General features: G+C 39.2%; 2 protein-coding genes across 3 annotated transcripts in view; one reads left to right on the forward strand and one right to left on the reverse strand.

The window, feature by feature from the left end:
- Sbspon (somatomedin B and thrombospondin type 1 domain containing) overlaps positions 1-1,044 on the forward strand; it is a 32,584-nt gene extending 31,540 nt beyond the window's left edge. Inside the window, exon 5 of the mRNA XM_005361870.2 lies at positions 554-1,044. Coding sequence (XP_005361927.1) covers positions 554-671 — 118 coding nt within the window. The 3' untranslated portion in view covers positions 672-1,044. The remainder of the gene's footprint in view (positions 1-553) is intronic.
- Positions 1,045-6,389: 5,345 nt separating this feature from the next.
- Positions 6,390-19,631, reverse strand: part of Terf1 (telomeric repeat binding factor 1) — a 37,480-nt gene continuing 24,238 nt past the window's right edge. For both annotated transcript variants that reach the window (XM_026786762.1, XM_005361871.3), the window contains 2 exons: positions 17,739-17,845; positions 6,390-6,862 (listed from right to left, as the gene is read on the reverse strand). In XM_026786762.1, the coding sequence (XP_026642563.1) occupies positions 6,701-6,862; positions 17,739-17,845 (269 nt within the window). In that variant the 3' untranslated portion in view covers positions 6,390-6,700. The remainder of the gene's footprint in view (positions 6,863-17,738; positions 17,846-19,631) is intronic.

The following is a 19,631-nucleotide window of genomic DNA, read 5'->3' on the forward strand; positions in this document are numbered from 1 at the left end:
TTTATTATGTATACAGCTAGCCAGAAGAGGGCACCAGACCTCATTACAGATGGTTGTGAGCCACCATGTGGTTACTGGGAATTGAACTCAGGACCTTTGGAAGAGCAGGCAATGCTCTTAACCACTGAGCCATCTCTCCAGCCCTAGAATTATTTTCTTAATTGAGGTGCTCTCTTCCTGAATGGCTCTAGCTTGTATCAGATTGACATACACTGGCCAGCACATTGTCTTTAAGATCAACAACAAACCAAAACACATTACGGCTAGAGAGATGGCTCAGCTGTTAAGAGTACTTGTTGCTCTTGTAGAGGACCTGGGTTCAGTTCCCAACACCCACATAGAGGCTGACAACCTAGCTCCAGGGGAACAGGTACTCTTCTGGCCCCTGTGGTCACCAGGCATGCATACAACACACTCACGTATGTGTAGGCAAAACAATCACGCACACAGATTAAAACTATATAGATCTTTTTAAAAAAGTTACGGCTGTGTAGATTAGAATTTGCTGTGGTTTGCTTTTAGTATAACCTACACTTCTACAATATCGTTTTAGAAACCAGACTCTTCGCTGGCAAGCCATTGGCAATCCTCGATGCCAAGGGACCTGGAAGAAAGTGCGGCGGGTGGACCAGTGCTCCTGTCCAGAAGTGCACCGCTTCATTTTCATATAGAGCGCCTCGGAGCCACCGCACAGTGTGCTTACAGTGGGCTGAGTATTGCCAACCTGAGCTCAGCCCTCAGAAGCCCTCAGAAACTGTGCCAAGTCCCCGGACACGCTCCATTGCCACACTTCGCTTCTGAGAAAGAAAACTTAGGGGTAGTTCTCAAGGATCACAGCCTCTTTGTTTTTATTTTTACTGAGTTAAAGAACCATACTAAAAGCTCCTACAGCCTTGACCTTAAACGTTTGGCCACAAAATGCACGTCTGTTTGTACTAGAATCACTACCACGGGCTCTAGTTTGGGTAAAGTTGCTGTTTAAGGGTATCTATGTATTTTGTCATTATTGGTTTTTTGTTTTATTTTTTATTTTTTAAATTAAAGACTGAATCTCACTATGTAGCCTGGAACGTGATCACGCTGTAGGTCAGGCTGGCCACTAATTCCTAGATATTCAACTGCCTCTGCCTCTGTTGTAAGTGCAGGGACTAAAGGTGTGTGTCAGCCCGCCCAGCTATTCTTTGCCTTCAGTCTTTTTTTTTTTTGCAGTGGGGGGCAGTGTTTCTGTGTAGCCCCGGCTGTCCTTGAACGCATTCTGTAGAGCAGTGTGGCATCAAACTCAGTGATCCACCTGCCTCTGCCTCCTGGGCACTAGGGTAGAAGACATGCGCCACCTATTCTTAAAAGATTCTCACTTAAAAAAAAATCTACATGTGACTCTTACACATAGTGTTCCCGTGTATTACCTTACAAGTTGTCAACTAATTTCAAGTCAATTGTCACAAATAATCTTCCACAGAGAAAGGTGTTACAATTTCAGTTGGTGTTTGGTAGTGAAAAGCTAGCACCCATGATAAAGACATTTTTCAAGAAGAAATTTTCCTTGGTTAGTTGAAAAGAGCAAACAGCCATGGTAGAGCGATAGGAATTGATTAAAATGTTACAGTATCCCTGAAATTTTGGCACCAATGAAGGAGTCAGATGCTTTATTTCTATGTACTCTTTCATCATGCGTATCTAAGATTGTTTCCAAAATTTAGTTCCCGAAGCAGAATAAGACAATCTTTTAATGTCCAACTTCACGTTTAGTTGAGATGTACTTACTAATTTTCTTTGTACAGCACATGTTTGGGGTGAGATGCAGAGGTACATATGGTAGGAGGCATGGATCTTCCTCTAAGTGTTATGATCTCATACACAGGCAATAAAATATTACTAGCTTTACCTTACGGTTGTAGCCAAATGGCATGGTGTGCTTTCAGATCTAGGATAGCAAGCTATTCTGCAGTCATCTGCGGAGGCTGGTCCAGGTTCTCATCCCAGGCTCTGCTTCAGAAGAGATCCTGAGCATGCCCCAGACTCCAGCCTAGGACCTCAGTCAGGTTTGTTTTGAAAGTTTTAAATTGAGGATATTTTCTTTTAAGAATTGAAGCAGTAGCTGGGCGGTGGTGGCGCATGCCTTTAATCCCAGCACTCGGGAGGCAGAGGTAGGTGAATCTCTGTGAGTCCGAGGCCAGCCTGGTCTACAAGAGCTAGTTCCAGGACAACCTCTAAAGCTACAGAGAAACCCTGTCTCGAAAAACAAACAAACAAACAAACAAAAAAAAGAATTGAAGCAGTATTTAAAAGGTTTAATTACTTTGGTCTGAACTAAATTGCATTCTCTAACATGGTCAACTGGAATGTGTGTTTTTGGCGCTGATCATGTAACGACCGAAGGCCAGCAGCAAGCTTAAAGGGGTGGCAAATATCTCCAGTAGGATTTGCAACTGTATTTTCATTTAACTGCCAAGGCTGTTTTCATGGAAAAGAAAACAATAAAATAAAACAACTTGAATTTTGGGGCTGGAGACATGGCTCAGGTGAGAGGGTACTCATTACTCCTGTAGAGAACTGGAGTGTGTTCCCAGCACCCCTGGACGATGGCTCATAATGGCTTGTAGCTCCAGGATGTTTGGTTGGGCGCTCAGAGCATAAGCAATCAGTTAAATGTAGCGACAGAGACACACAATTTTTAGTTCTGGGTGAGAAATACAGCTCACCTCTCTTCCTTCCCAATAAATTATGCAGATAACATAGGTGAACAGAGCTGGGCGGTGGTGGCGCACGCCTTTAATCCCAGCACTCGGGAGGCAGAGGCAGGCGGATCTCTGTGAGTTCGAGACCAGCCTGGTCTACAAGAGCTAGTTCCAGGACAGGCTCCAAAACCACAGAGAAACCCTGTCTCGAAAAACAAAAAAAAAAACAAAACAAAAAAACAAAACAAAAACATAGGTGAACAGAGAGGAGGCAGTTTCAACTCAGAACCTCTGAATGCATCCCCACCCCGTCATCCCCGCACAAGGTCTCATGTAACTGAAATTGGCCTGGAACCCACTATTTAGTTGAGGACGGCCTTGAACTTCTGATTCACTGCCCTCCAGCTCTCAGGTGCTAGCATTATAGGTGTGCATCCTCACTCTAGGTTTTGGTGCTGAGGACTGAACCTAGGATATTGTGCACGCTAAGAAAGCGCCCCAGCGAACTGGGACACGCTTTGAAGACTGCAAGAACATTTTATAGACCAGAAAACAAGAGTTGGATGAAGTGGTAGGAACTTATTTTTATATCATTTAGAGAACGTGGAATCAGCGGTGGGAACCTTTCTTCTGAAAGGCAGATCTCGCTCAGTTCAGGGTGACTTCTTGAAGGTCCTGTTTGCTGAGAGAAAAGTGGGTCGTCTAGAGAGGAACAAAGATCCTTGAGGAGGCAGACTCTCTTCAGCATCAGTGGGTGTTGTAAATCTGACAGAACAAAACCTCTAAGCTCTGAGAGAAAATACATTTGAAGCCAGACCAATGTCACTGAGTAAGCATGATAGCAAGACTCAGCCTTGGGCAGGACTTCGGGAGCACTTCCCTATTAGATGGCCCCACTTCTACAGAGTCAGGTTCTGAAGAGATAGAAATGAGAAGATACAAGCATAAGGCAGTCACAGGATCAGAGAAATCCATCATCGGAGACTGAGAATTCTTTAAGGTCCACCGAGAGCTGGCTCATTGGATTTCTCTAAGGAGCATCACACCAGATACAGAACAAACGTCTAGGATATCAAAACACTAAAGAATCCAAAATGTTCTTGATGGAAATATGTGGTTCATATGTACAGGACCAGTAATTAAAAAGTGTATGGCAATTTATAACACAACATTTGAAGCTACAAGACAGCAGCGACACCTTTGAAATTCGAAAAGGAAATGGAAATGAATATATGGAAATAGCCACTAAAGGCTAAGCTTACAACCAAAAGTAAATAACTGGGAAAAATTCCATATCCAATAAAATTATTCACCACACACAAGGATAAAGCAACGGTGTTTTTTAGACAGGCAAAGCACGGAAGTTCCTGCTCTATTCCCCTTTCTGGGAGGGCATCAGAGGGGTGCTTAATCTAACAGGGAGTGGAATGTAAGCCAGGCAAGACTACCTGAACAGGGAACATGTTCAGGAAAGACAAAGGAGATCTGTGGGCATAGGGCCAGCCCAGACTAGGTGGGCCACAGCCAGTAGAGCCAGACTACCTGGACGCAGGACAAGAAGACAGTGACAGAATGCCCATTACATGGTGACAGGATTGGAGTCTTCAGTTTGGTTAGAGGAATCGGAAATGTGGAAATTATAGACATGTAGAAACTATAAAGCTCATGTGTAAACAACAGCCACAGAACTAAAATGACATAAATATTATGTAATTATACAAAACAATGAAAACAGATGACAAATTATGTACAGTGGAGACACACAGGTAGGTGAGGAGTGGAGAAAGCTAAGTGTAAGGGCTGGGGGTAGGGAATGAGGTATAGACGGGTGTAAGTATGGGGGCTGGGGTAGGAGCTAGGTTATAGATGGTCTGAGTGTGGGGGCTGGGGTAGGAGTGGGTACAGATGGTCTAAGTGTGGGGCTGGAGGAGGGGTTGGGGTACAGATGGTCTAAGTGTGGGGGCTGGGGGTAGGGAATGAGGTATAGATGGTCTAAGTATGGGGGATGGGGTAGGAGTGGGTATAGATGGTCTAAGTGTGGGGGAAACTGGGCAAATGCTTTCTATGACTCTTATAAATGCATATGAATCTATACCTCAATAATAAAAAAGTTTTTTTTAAAAAGATACTCAAAGAATTCAGACTAGGAGACAATGTTTTAGGGATACACTGATCAATTTATTTTCTCCATTATTCTTTAAAAAGCTATTTCATGTATATGGATGTTTTGCCTATATATATGTCTTGCTCAACATGCATGCAGTATCCATGGGGCCCAGAAGTGGGCACTGGACCCACTGGAACTGGAGTTACAGACAGCTATGAGCTGCATCAAAGCCACGTCCTCTGGAAGAACAGCCAGTGCTCTTACTCATGGAGCCATCTCTCCAGCCTGTGTAGAACTCTGTTCAGAGCTACAAGTCATATGAAAGGAAAGCTGCTTAAGTAAATTTAAGATGGCTTTTGGAGCTGATGAGATGGCTAAGCAGGTGGAAGAACTTGCCAACGCCTCACACCCTGGAGCTCACATGGTAGGGGAGAATGCGCTCCCTGTTGTGTTTAGGCTCCATTGCTGTGAGAAACACCATGATCAAAGGCAACTTGGAGAGCAAAGAACTTATTTCATCTCACACGTTGAGGTTCAGTCTACCACTGAGGGAAAGCCAGGGCAGGAACACAAGGCAGGACAAGGACGAAGGAGCTCATGAAGCCACGGAGGAGAGATGCTCAGTGGCTTGCTTGGCATGGTTTGCTCAGTATTGCTTTTTCTCCTACAACACAGGACCACTTGCCCCGGAGAGGAGCTGCCACCTGTGAGCTGTACCTTCCTATACCAATTATTAGTGAAGAAAACGCCTTACAGGCATTCTAGTGAAGGTATTTTCTCATCGAGGTTCCTCTCCCCAAGTCAAGGTGACAGCTTCTGTCAAGGTGACAGGACACTAACTAGCACACTCCTGAGTTCTTATCAGACTTCCTCATGCATGCCATGGCATGCAGACTTATGTACTCACTAAATAAATGTTAAAAATTAAAAATTAAAATAGTCTTTGATAAGTAAGTTTTAATAATGTATCATATTGTGACTTTTTAAAGCAATGGGTAAAATAGTAGATATTTTATAATAGCAATTTAGAGTTGATGATTTCTTAAGTATGTTTAAAGTGATGTTGACTTATATGTTTATTGTGTCCCAAGATGCCAGCTTTGGAACTAACTGGCAGCATACTGGGTCAGGAAGCATACGGCAATTACTAATGTTTCTGTTTATTGCGCAAATAGGATAACATAAATTCAAGAAAAATAGGAAAAAATGCATGACACTTTGATAGAAAGTTAGAGACATTACACAATACCCCATTTTTAACATAAATATTTCAATAGGTTGAATTTTTATCCACTTAAATACTGCACATAAAACTCAATGTGCTAATTATTAGTCTTTGATTAAATATTCTAAAGAACAAATTGTTGGTGAAAGCTTCCTTTAGATGGAACTATTGAGAGAAGTCAAGTTTGTCAGAACTTATGGATTGTTCTGCACATTATCACCCCAATAACATTATCAGCAAGTAGCATATTAGCCATAAATCAAGCAACAACGACAACAAAAAAATCACAAAGGAGTATTCCAGTTCCATTCTTTAGAAATCCATTTCTGTGTGGCATTTTGTCAGGTTAGTAGAACAAACAGAAACAGCCACAAATAAATACTTTTTTATCCTTATCAGGCTTTATTTCTGTATTACAACAGGATGTGGGATGGGGAATTGAATTTGGTAGGGTTCAACAAACCTATATTTTACACAAATAAAAAGACTTAAACAATTATGGCATATAATTTACTTTTACAGTACAAATCTGTACAAAACTATCACAAAAAATAATGCTTTCAACAACAACGAAAAAACCCCTTAAGATACATCCATCACTGACCAGACAGTTTTAAACAAAATGTAGTGATCCAAGTATTTAATTGTCCTTGAATTAAGCCAAAACAAACCCACACAGCCTTCAGGGCCTCAGTTAACCAGCCTCAGTTTCTTCATTGTTCTCCACCTGTCTTTTAACATGACACTTGTTCGGTTGTTGAACTTATAATGTGATAGTATTTTCGTCCAGTTTCCCTCTCCATATTTCCTTACACCACACTTCAAAAACCTATCCTCTTCCCAAATCCATGGCTGTTGAAGAAAAATAAAAGTTACTCAAAGAAACATTCTTTAAAGAGGACACATCTTTTAAAAATCAAGTGATGCTTTGCTTCTTAAAAATGAAAACAATTTTCCTATATACTTTTGTATATATGAACACACATGCGTATATGGTTTTATAAGATGTTACCATTATCACGTAACATTTCAGGGTAGGGTTACACCCAAGATGGGGCAGTCTGTCTCACTTCAGACTCATTGAGATGTCTTAAGCAGCTTTTATCTAATCCTTAATAGATCACTCCACATTTTTAAACAGAACTCATGACTGTTTAGTACTTCACTAACGAACCGCAAAAATTCTCTACCTGTGCTGGGGGAGGAAAACACACACACATACACACACATATATACACAACACACAAGTCTTCCGTAAGACAGACTTTCAAAAACACAACTAGTATTTAAACACACAATTTAAGCTGGGAGAAAATGCTGAAAAAATTTAAATAAAATCTAATACTTTGCAAAGACAAAGTACTAACATTTTGTATTTGGCATAGGTGACCAACTAATTATTCCTTCTTTTGGCATGATAAAAGGGGGTTTGTACTACTTGTACACTAATGCTCACAGCTGTATTATCCACAACACTGAAATGAGGAAGCATGCAGGGTATCCACCAATGAATGAATGAATTTCCAGCATATAGTATATGGGTAATATTATTTATCATTAAAATGGAAATTCTGGCAACATAAACCTTAAGAATACAACACTAAGCTGGGCAGTGGTGGCACATGCCTTGAATCCCAGCACTCTGGTGGCAAAGGCAGGCAGATCTCTGTGAGTTTGAGGCCAGCCTGGTCTATAAGAGCAAGTTCCAGGACAGGCTTGCTCCATAGCTACAGCAAAACCCTGTCTCGAAAAAACAAAACAAAACAAAAAAGAATACTATGCTAAATGGAATAATTTAGATATGATAAGACAAGTACTGGGGCTAGAGAGATGGATTTAGCTCCCAGCATCCACATGGTAGCTTATTAACTATCTGTAACTCAAGTTCTAAGGGATTCAATGCCCCTTCTGACATCTACAGTACCAGGTACACTTGTGGCACACATGTATACATGCAGATAAACACTCATATAAAATAAATAAATCTTAAATAAAATGAAACAAGTACTGTATGATTTTACTGATTTGAGGTGCCTAGAAAGGTCAAACTCAGAGACAGGCAGCAAAAGGGACAGCTACCAAGCATGGAAGAGAAAGGAGAAAAAATGTTTTTATGGGTCCAGAATTTGTTTCAAAAGATATGGGTGGACTGTGGCAATGATATGAAAATATGTTTAATGCTAGTAAACTGTACAATGATTAAGATGCACTGAAGAGATGGTTTAGTGGTTAAGAACATATTCTGTTCTTGCAAAGGATCAGAGTTTGGTTCACAGAACTGCAATGGGTGGCTCACAGCTCCTTGTAACTCCAACTGGGGACCCGACACTTAAGGTTATATGCATGCAGATATCCTAGAAATATCTGTAATTAAAAGTAATAGGCCTTAAAAATCTTAAGATGATACATTTACCATTATGTATATTTTACTACAAATAAAAAAATAAAATTCATATTAGAAAATTCTGGTGTTAAAAAGAAGAAATCAACATGGCCTGAAGACAAATGAGATGAAAACTATCTTACAGATGACTGAATACCAGAGAAACTGGCACTGACCACAGCCAAAATCACTCCAGGTTTGTATGCTACCATAAGACTGTGTCTTTTACTTTGTACCTTCACAACGGCATAATTTATAGAAAAAGCAAAGCCTGTTACAGTAACTCACACTATGTAATATTTGTGAGAATATACTTCTGACAAGCATTTACTTTTTTCCTTAATGGAATACTTTAATAAAGAACCTGCAAATTTATTAAAAAGAAAAGACTCAAATACGTTTAACAGACAAAAAAAAAAGCTATCCAAATAGGAATTGAGAAATTTAAATAAAAAATTAAACAACTGAAGGCTCTAATACAACATAAAATTAAGTGTGGCAGTCACCTTCTGAAAGAGTCCTGATGTGGGATTCCCCTCTGTATGCTGTGAATGTGTTTTATTGCCAATGGTTAATAAAGAGGCTGCTTTGGGCCTACAGTAGTACAGAAGAGGGCAAAGCAAGAATTCCGAGCAGAGATAGAGGAGAAAAGAGGGTGAGTCAGAGAGAAGCCATATAGCCATTTCATTAAAAGAGACAGATGTGCTAGAACTTTGCTGGTAAACCAAGAGCCTCATGGTAAAATACAAAATAATAAAAGATGGTTTAATTTAAGATATAAGAGCTAGCTAGAAATATGCTTAAGCTATTGACCAAGCAGTATTATAATTAATATAGTTTCTGTGTGATTATTTTGGGTCTAGGAGGCTGGGAACCAATGAGCAGCTTCCATCTGCAGAGTTCTCTATCACAAGGTCAATAGTGAACAACTGAGAAATAAAAACAATGTTGATAGTGTCCATATAACTTCTTTGGCAAAGGAAACAATGGCATGATCAATACCCATATGTTTTTTATATCTATTATATGGTTGATATTCTCTCTACAAGAGAAAAACTGTTCTCTTATAGTTATGTATAAATGACACCCGTGCTCTGTCCTCAAATCCAACTAGGAAAGATTGTGTGAGACAGAGATTTCTGGTTTCCAGTCTGATAAGAAAAGCACTTGGAAATTATTGCTCCCATCCACAATGGGAAAATCAGAACACTTGAAAACTATTATATTATAAACTATTATATTCATCAGAGAATTAGTCATGGGGTAGACAGAAGAGAATCAAAGGAATTAATAAAAGCTAGTTGTGGTGAATGACTGTAAATCCTAGTACTAGTGAGGAAAAGAAAGGAGAAGCAGGAATTCAAGGGTAGCCTTGGCAATATAGAGTTTGAGGTCAGCCTGTGCTATATGATATGATATTTCAAAATTTAAAAATTAATAAATACCCATCTAGGAGTAGGAGTGACCCTCTGCCAGCTAGACTGCCTTCATCCCCTGGATTCTGTTCCCCCCAAATCCACTCTTCTGCCCAACCTCTCCCACCTCAATACCCTTCCCCACAACTCCAATAGACTCCATGAGCTCAGGTACAGTCCACACCAGTCTAGAGAACAGGTGAGTAACCTGGCAGCCAAGCTGCTCCACTCCCTAGAGCTTGATCCCCAGGGCACATCCCCTGACCCTCTCTTCCTTGCCCAAAGCCTAGATAGCTTTATAGGAAGCCAGGCTGGTCCTAGGGATGTCCAGGTAAGACACTGCCCATTAACATTCCCTATAGCCCACCCAACAAACCCAGCTGTATTACCTCCTTGGGCTCCATATTCCTGCTTACAACTTTGGAAGAAGACTTAGGCTTCACTGGAGGCCAGGCTGGATGTAGATACCCAAGATAAGATATCACCCACCACCTGTTAACACTCCTTTAAGTCCACTCAGCATCCCCAACAGCACCCCTACCCCACTGGGCTCCACACCCTAGCCCACAGCCCTATAAGCTTTACCTGAGGCCAGGCTAGTCCTAGGGACCCCTGGTAAGACACTTCCCACCTCCTGCTAACACTCCTTAAAGCCCTCCCAACAACCCCAGACTGCATTCCCTCTCTGGGCTTCATATTGTGGCCTACAACTATGAAGGATGACTTGGCTTTACTAGATGCTAGGCTAAGGTTCCCAAAGCCCTGACAGAGACATCCTACTATATCTGAAGACTCACTAGTCACTAGAACCCTTGGTCAATTAGGCTAAAAAACCAGAGAGAACAGAGAAATCAAAAACCCAAAACACTCATTCAACAAATAATGGAGGAGGGTCACCTGTCTATCTGTTGTTTTCATTGGTTAATTAATAAAGAAACTGCTTGGCCTGATAGGTCAGAACATAGGTGGGTGGAGTAGACAGAACAGAATGCTGGGAAGAAGGGAAGTGAGGTCAGATGCCATGGAGCCAGCCGCCAGGTCAGACATGCTGAATCTTTCCCGGTAAGCCACCACCTCATGATGCTACACAGTTTATTAGAAATGGGTTAATCAAGATGTGAGAGTTCGCCAATAAAGGGCTAGAAATAATGGGCCAGGCAGTGTTTAAATGAATACAGTTTGTGTGTCGTTATTTCTGGGCATAAGTTAGCCAGGCATCTGGGAGCTGGGCGGCAGGAACAGGACGAAAAGCAGGCCTGCCTGCCTTGCCACTACAAACAAAGACAAATGCAGGAATCAACACCAAGACCTATAACCATCCCAAATCTAGATGCCTAAACACCAGTGTGAGAACACAATCTATAACAGAAAGGGCAATATAATACCACAAGAACCCAGTGATGGGGGAGAGTCTTCTGTTTTGTATTAATTTCATTGGTTAAATAAAGAGACTGCTTGGCCCTAATAGGACAGAAAATTAGGTAGGAGGAGTAGACAGAACAGAAGGCTGGGAGAAAGAAGCCGAGTCAGGAGTCGCCATGATTCTCCCACCCAACACAGCTGCAGGTTAAGATCTTCCCTGGTAAGCCACCTCGTGTTCTACACAGATTATTAGAAATGGGTTAGATCAATTTGCAAGAGCTAGTCAATAAGAGGCTGGAACTAATGGGCCAGGCAGTGTTTAAAAGAATACAGTTTCTGTGTAATTATTTAGGGGCATAAGCTAGCCATGCGGGCGGCCGGGTGCTGGGGACACAGCCCCGCCGCTCTTATTGCGACAACCCAGCTATCCTGTGACAGCAAGACCTGAACATTCTAATGCAGCTGAAGCACAAGAAAATGACTTTATGAAAATGATAGAGGTCCTTAAAGAGGAAATGAAAAAACTCAAAGTAGTTGAGGAAAAGACAAACAAAAAAATCGGAGGAAATCAATAAACCCTTAAAGAATGCCAAGAAAGTCAAGAAAGCAACAAACAAAACAGGTGAAAGAAATGTTTTAAGACCTGAAAATGAAAATAGAAGCAATAATGAGAACACAAACTAAGGGAATTCTGGAAATGAAAAATCAGCTTAAGTGAACAGAAATTAAAAATATAAGCATCACCAACAAAATACAAGAGATGCATGGAACAGAGAATCTCAGGTGTTGAAGATTCAATAGAGGAAATAGATTCATCAACAAAGAAAACGTTAAATCTACAAAAATTCCAAACATAAAACATTCAGGAAATCAGGGACAAAATGAAAAGAACAAACCCAAGAATAATAGGAATAGAAGGGGAATCCCAATTCAAACATCCAAAAATATATTCAACAACATCACAGAAGAAAAACTTTCCAACCTAAAGAAAGACATGTCTATAAAGGTACAATAAGCTTAGAGAACATCAAATAAACTGGATCAGAAAAAGTCCCCTTGCCACACAATAGCCAAAACACTAAACATACAGGATGAAAAAAGAAAAAGGAAAATGACCAAGTAACATATAAAAGCAGACATATCAGAATTACACCCCATTTCTCAACAGAGACTCTAAAAGCCAGAAGATCCTAGACAGATGTCTTGCATCCTAAGAGACCATGGATGCCAGCTTAGGCTAATATATCCAGCAAAACTTTCAATCACCATAGATGGAGAAAACAAGATATTTCATAACAAAGTCAAATATAAACAAAATCTATTCACAAATCCAGACCTACAAAAGGTACGAGAAGAAAAACTCCAACTCAAGTAAGTTAGATACACGTATGGAAATACAGACAATAGATAATTAACACTGACAAAACCCAAAAGAAGAGAAATACACTCTCATACACACCACCACCACCAGCAACAACAACAACAACAACAGAAATTAACAATCACTGGTAATTAACATCTCTGAGGACTCAATTTGCCAATAAAAAGATACAGGCTAACAGAACAGGTACAAAAACAGGACTTATTCTTCTGCTGCATACAAGAAACACACCTTAACATTAAAGATAGACCCTCAGAGTAAAGGGCTGGAAAAATATCTTCCAAACAAATGGACCTAAGAAGCAAGCTGGTGATGCTATCTTAGTATCTAACAAAATAAGACTTCAAACCAACATTAATTAACAGATGTAGAAGGAATTTCATACTCAAAGGAAAATTCATCAAGATGGTGTCTCAATTCTGAACATCTATGCCCCAAATGTATTTTTGGGGAACCCACATTTATAAAGGAAACATTACTAAAGCTTAAATCACACATCAAACCCTACACATTAATAGTCGGAGACTTCAACATCCCAGTGTCACCAATGGACAGGCTGTCTAGACAGAAATTAAACAGAGAAATAACAGACATTATGACTAAAATGGACTTACTTAATAGACATATACAGAACGTTTCATCCAAACACCAAAGAATATTCCTTTTAGCACCTCATGGAAACTTCTCCAAAACTGACCACATACTTGGTCACAAAGTAAGTCTCAATACATACCAAAAAATTGGAATAACTCTGTATTTTATTGGATCACCATGGGTTAGTGTTCAACAATACAAACTTCAGAAAACCTAAAAACTCATGGAAACTGAACAGCTCTCAAATGAACCACCACTAGGTCAAGGAAGAAATAAAAAAATTAAAGACTTCTTTGAATTCAATGAAAATGAATGTACAACATACCCAAACTTGTGGGACAGAGTGAAAACGGCATCTAAAAGGAAAGTTTCCTCTTTCTAAAAAGGAAGTTCATGGTGAAAAGTGCCTGCATAAAGAATTAGTAGAAATCTGATACTAGCTACTTAATACCATACCTGAAAGTTCTAGAACAAAAAGAAGCAAACACACACAAGATGAGTAGACACGAGGAAAAAAAAAATGAAACCGAGGGCTGAAATCAATAAAACAGAAACAGAATACAAAGACTCAATGAAACAAAGAGTTGGTTCTTTGAGAAAATCAAAGAAAAAATGGAACTGAGGGCTAAAGTCAATAAAATAGAAACAGAATACAAAGAATCAATTGAACAAAGAGTTGGTTCTTTGAGAAAAATCAACAAAATAGACAAACCCTTATCCAAATTAAAAGGCAGACAGAGAATATCTTAAATTAGCAAAAATCAGAAATGAAAAGGGGAACAAAACAACAGACACTGAGGAAATTCAGAGAATTACTAGGTCATACTTCAAAATTCTGGACTCCACAAATTTTTTGATAGATATCACACACGAAAATTAAGTCAAGATCATATAAACAATTTAAATACATCTAAACCCCTAAGGAAATAGAAGCAATCATTAAAAGTCTCCCAACCAAGAAAAGCCCAGGGTCAGATGGTTTTAGCACATAATTCTAACAGACCTTCAAATAAGTATTCTACAATAGAAATAGAAGGAATATTCCAAATTCTTTTTATGAGGCCACAGTCACCCTGATACCCAACCACATAAAGCCTAAATAAAAAGAATGACAGACCAATTTCCCTCATGAACACCGATGCAAAAATACTCAATAAAATACCCGCAAACAGAATCTAAGAACACATATAACACTTGAAGTTCTAGCTAGAGAAATAAAACTAGAGGAGAAACAAATTGGAAAGAAAGAAATCAAAGTATTATTATTCACAGATGATATGATCGTATACATAAGCAATCCCAAAAATTATATCAGGGAGCTAGTGAAGTAGCTAGATACAAGATTAACTAACAACAACAACAACAACAACAACAACAACAACAACAACAACAACAAAATGAGTAGTCCTCCTATATACAAGTGATAAATGGGCAGAGAAAGAAATCTTGGAAATAACACCTTTCACAATAGCCACAAATATATCTTGGGGATAATTCTAACCAAGCAAATGAAAGACAAGAACTTCAAGTCTTTGAGGAAAGAAGTTGGAGACAATATCAGAAGACAGAATAATCTCCCATTCTAAGGGATCGATAAGATTAGCATAGTAAAAATGGCCACCTTACCTAAAGCAATGCACTGATTCAATGCAATCCTATCAAAATCCCATTACAATTCTTTACAGACCTTGAAAGAACAATACTCAACTTCATATGGAAAAATAAAAAGTAAAGGACAGCTAAAAAAAATTCTGTACAAAACAAGATCTTCCAGATACAATACAAATCACCATCCCTGATTTCAAGCTCTACTACAGAGCTACAATAATAAAAACTGTATAGGCAGAAAAACAGACACGTTGATCAATGGAATTGAATTGAAGGCTCAGATGTAAACCCACATACCTATAGACACCTGATCTTCAACAAAGAAGCCAAAATTATACAATGGAAAAAAGAAAGCATCTTCAGCAAATGATGCTGGAATAACTAGATGCTAACATATAGAATGCAAATAGATCCATTTCTACCATCCTGTACAAAATGCAGTCCAAGTGGACCAAACACTTCAACATAAATCTAGTTACACTGAAGTGGAAAATAGCCTTGAATACATTGGCAAAGGAGACAGCTTCCTGAATAGAACACCAAATAGCACAGACACTAAGACTGATAATTAATAAATGGAACTTCATGAAACTGAAAAGCTTCTGTAAGGCAAAGGATACTGTCAATAGGACAAAACGGTGGCCTACAGAATGGGAAAAGATCTTCACCAACCCGACATCCAACAGAGGGCTGATTTCCAAAATATATAAAGAAATCAGATATCAACAAACCAAATAATCCAATTTAAAAAATGGGGTACAGATTTAAACAGAGTTCTCAACAGAGGAATCTCAAATAATTGAGAAATACAAAGAAATGTTCAATATTCTTAGCCATGATGAGATTACATCTTACCCCTGTCAGAATGGCTAAGACTAAAAAAACAAATGATAGCTTATGCTGAAGAGAATGTGGAGCAGAGGAACACTCCTTCATTGCTGGTTAGGTAGTGCAAATTTGTACATGAAGGCTCAGGTTGGGGGTGGATGGAAGGGGAGAGTACTGGAAGAGATGACTGGGAAGGGTGTACATTGTGAGGTTAGATAGAAATCTGGTGCAATGAAAATGCCCAGCAATCTATAAACGTGATCCCAGCTAAGAGTCCTGGCAACAGTGGACACATAGCATGAAGTGGCCATCTCCTGTGACCAGGTTGGTGACTATCCCAATTGTCAGAGAGCCTTCATCTAGTAACTGATGGAAACAGGTGCAGAGACCCACAGTCAAACAGGGGAGGTTGGGGAATCCTGAGGAAGAGAGGGAAGGATTGTAGGAGCCAGTGGGCTCAGGACATTGTAACAAAACCCACAAAAACAACTAACCTGAGCTCATAGGTGCTCACAGGGTCTGAACCGACAACCAGAAGTCTGCATGGGACTGACCTAGGCACTCTGCATATATATTATAGGTGTATAGATTGGTCTTCTTATGAAACTCCTAGCAGTGGGAATAGGGGCTGTCTCTGACTCTTTTGCCGGCTTTTGAAACCCTATTCCTCTTACTATGTTGCCTTGTCTAGCCTTAATACACGGGGAGGTGTTTATTCTTACTACAACTTGATATGACATATGTGGCTGATATCCATGGGAGGCCTGCCCTCTCTGAAAAGAAGCAGAGGAGGAGTGGAATAAGGGGTGGGAGGTGGAGGAGAAATGAAAGAGGGATTGGGAGGAGAGGAGGAAAAGAAAACTGTGGTTGGGATATAAAAGAATAAATTTAATTTAAAAATAAAATATTATGAAAAAACAATCCACATTTACTGGAAGCAGAGTAAGGAACATAGTAAGTTCTCAGTTGGAGTCATTCCTGGCAGGGTTAACAAACTAGAACGGAACTTATGGCAGTTAACATTTATGAACCTAAATGGTAGAAAACCCTGGGGGTACAACACTTTTAACCTCCAGAATCCTTACCATATTTCAGGGTAAAGCTAATACAAAAGCCAGTGCCTACTTCTGTCAAGGGGAGGGGAGAAGAGTTATTTGAAATACTCTCAAGTTCAAAAAATTCCCATTCTCCTTTATGGATGCCTATTCTCAAAGAAGCTAATTTTACAGAACCCTAATTTATCACCTGTAGTCCCCTCTTGACTTCCTCTCACCCGAAGAATACTGGTGGTAAGTTGACTAAGAAGCACTTAGGAAGGTCATAGTCAAGAGTCACTTAAAAAAAGACACCTAGAGACAAGATCACATATAACCCTGCATAAAAACAACCAACCAAAACCAATACAAAGTCATCATGGGCTAATAAAGTAGCTAATTGGTACAGTAGTACTTGTTTAGTATCTACCGGTCCTATCCTCAACATGGTGATGTGCAAAAAACAAATGAAATTAGCTGTTGATTATTTTGACTATTATGCTACTGGGATAGTCATCTATGCAAAATAACTTTGAGCCACAGGAAATATTTCTAGTGGGCTGAGTCTCAAAGCTCTTACACTTGAAATGACCCAAGTGAAAATAGGTTGGAAAAAAAAAGACACATCTTAAATTGAGTAAGAAAAATATTCCAGACACAGTAAAATAAAAGGACTAGATTTATTGATCTGTTGTCAAGAGTTGGAAAGTCAACATAAACTACTGCATCAATAGTTTCACATACTGGAGAAATGGCATTCTGATTACACTAAGTGGGAGAAACAACTAAACCCTGAAGTTGACCAGACTTATAAGATCTGATCAACGCTGGGTGGTGATAGTGCATGCCTTTCATACCAGCACTTGAGAAGTAGAGGCAGGAGGATCTCTTGAGTTCGAGGCCAGTCTTGTCTACAGAACAAGTTCTAGGGCAGCCAGGGCTAAGCAGAGAAAACCCAACTTAAAATAAAATAAAACAAAACACTCCTGATCAAATGGTTTTATTTTTTTTTTGTGGTGGTTTTCAAATGCATTAAGACTCTTATTTAAGTTAGGTCTATTAGGAAAATGAGTATAAATGTTTACTTTATGTTTATAAATATTATTCAATAGAGTGAAAATACCTGTTTTTTCTTACGTCTGTGTTTTTCATTAGTGTCTGGCGAATCCCCTGAAATACATAAACTATTGTGTCCAGTGGTTCTTCTGTTTCCTTCTGTCGTTATCTCACCTATGAATAAAAATATTAATATTAGCTTGATGGTGGTGGTGCACGCCTTTAATCCCAGCACTTGGGAGGCAGAAGCAGGCAGATCTCTGAGTTTGAGGCCAGCCTGGTCTATAAGAGCTAGTTCCAGGACAGTCACCAAAGCTACACAGAGAAACCCTGTCTCGAAGAAACAAACAAACAACTATGAACATTAAATACTGCTTTACATTAGAGAAAGGGTGAACTTTCCAAAGATTACCATGAAATTCCTGTTTACTTTAGCTACTCTAAGAAACAGAGCTCTATATGTTTAATTCTTTTTCCTTCAAATCTGGAAGGAACATTAAGTCTAGAACTACATTTGACTACCAGAAGTGTTCTCACCTCCAGAAACATATTCCATCGCTTGCATAAAAAAGGAAAAATACTTTTGGTATAGGATCACTGAAATCTTTTTATGATATTTAATAACAGAATATTCTTCTCAGATATACATCAACAATAATCACCAAGACAGACCAACAGTTGGATGTACCATTAAAAAAAAATCCTTTAAGGGACTGGTAAGACAATTCAGGCAGTAAGTTCTTAGTGTATAGTCTGGTTCTCCGAGTTCTATCCTGGTGGAGGGGAGAACCAACTTCTGAAAGCTGTCCTCTGACAACCGGCACATGGGAGGCAGCAGTGAGAGGACGATTGCTGCAAGCTCAAGGCCAGCTTAGGACACAGGTACTTCTTGTCTACTACAAACTATTCTCAGACCACAACAGAATTAAACATCTGCAAGCTCATGGCCAGCTTAGGACACAGGTACTTTTTGTCTACTAGGAACTATTCTCAGACCACAACAGAATTAAACAGGAAGTCAACAATAGAAAGAAAGATACTTAGAACGACCTTCAATTAGCTGAAGATTAAATAAGCAAGTACAAAGTGAAATATCACTTTAATTAAATGGAAATCCAAAACTAAAGCAGTAACTAAGGAGTGATTTCTAGCACTGAGCACATATCCTAGGAAATCTAGTCAGGTAAAAGAGAAAACTAACTCATACACAAAGATAGAACATGTCATGTTAATGTTAGACTTCAACACTGTAGCAAGTCAAAATCAATCTGTTTGCAAAGCTGTGACCAAAAAATACTTCTAAAATACACTTAGACAAAAAGTTTTAAAGAAACACAAAGGACAGCAGATAGTCTTTACCATGTAGAAGAATTTAGAAATCATAGACTTAAAAAAATCCAGACAAATAGGAAATAAAATGAAGATACAAAAAGAGAATCCCAATTTCAGGGTTCATGATAATAAACTTAAATCAATAAGGATGAATTTCATAGGGATTATATTAAGAAAATGCTTCAAGCCCTGATTACACAAAACATAAGAACTAGGCATGATGTCACACAAAGTAGACTCTGGAGGCCAAAATAAGAGGATCACAAGTTTGAGATAGGGCTGAACTGAACAAAATCATCCAATTTGGTTAGTCTGATTCCAAACCAACTAAAATCAAGCTAACTAAGAAAAACAGAAGATTGACTTTTGGGGAGTCATTCTACACTCCAAAGCTTAAATTTATATTTACAGTCACAAATAGAGCCAGTTTTCAAAGAACTTCATATGCTTTATTCAAACTTTAAAAAGTATGGTTTATTTATGAGTGGGCACATGCATGTGTACCTGTGGAGGTCAGAGGGCAACATGAAATATACTTTACTTAGGCATGCATTGTAGTGAAGCTGGCAATGATTCAACATTAATGAGCCAACAACATAGTGCCTTTAAATAGAACAAAATAAAACAA

The sequence above is a fragment of the Microtus ochrogaster genome, linkage group LG5 (genome assembly GCF_000317375.1).
Source record: "Microtus ochrogaster isolate Prairie Vole_2 linkage group LG5, MicOch1.0, whole genome shotgun sequence".
NCBI lineage: Eukaryota > Metazoa > Chordata > Mammalia > Rodentia > Cricetidae > Microtus > Microtus ochrogaster.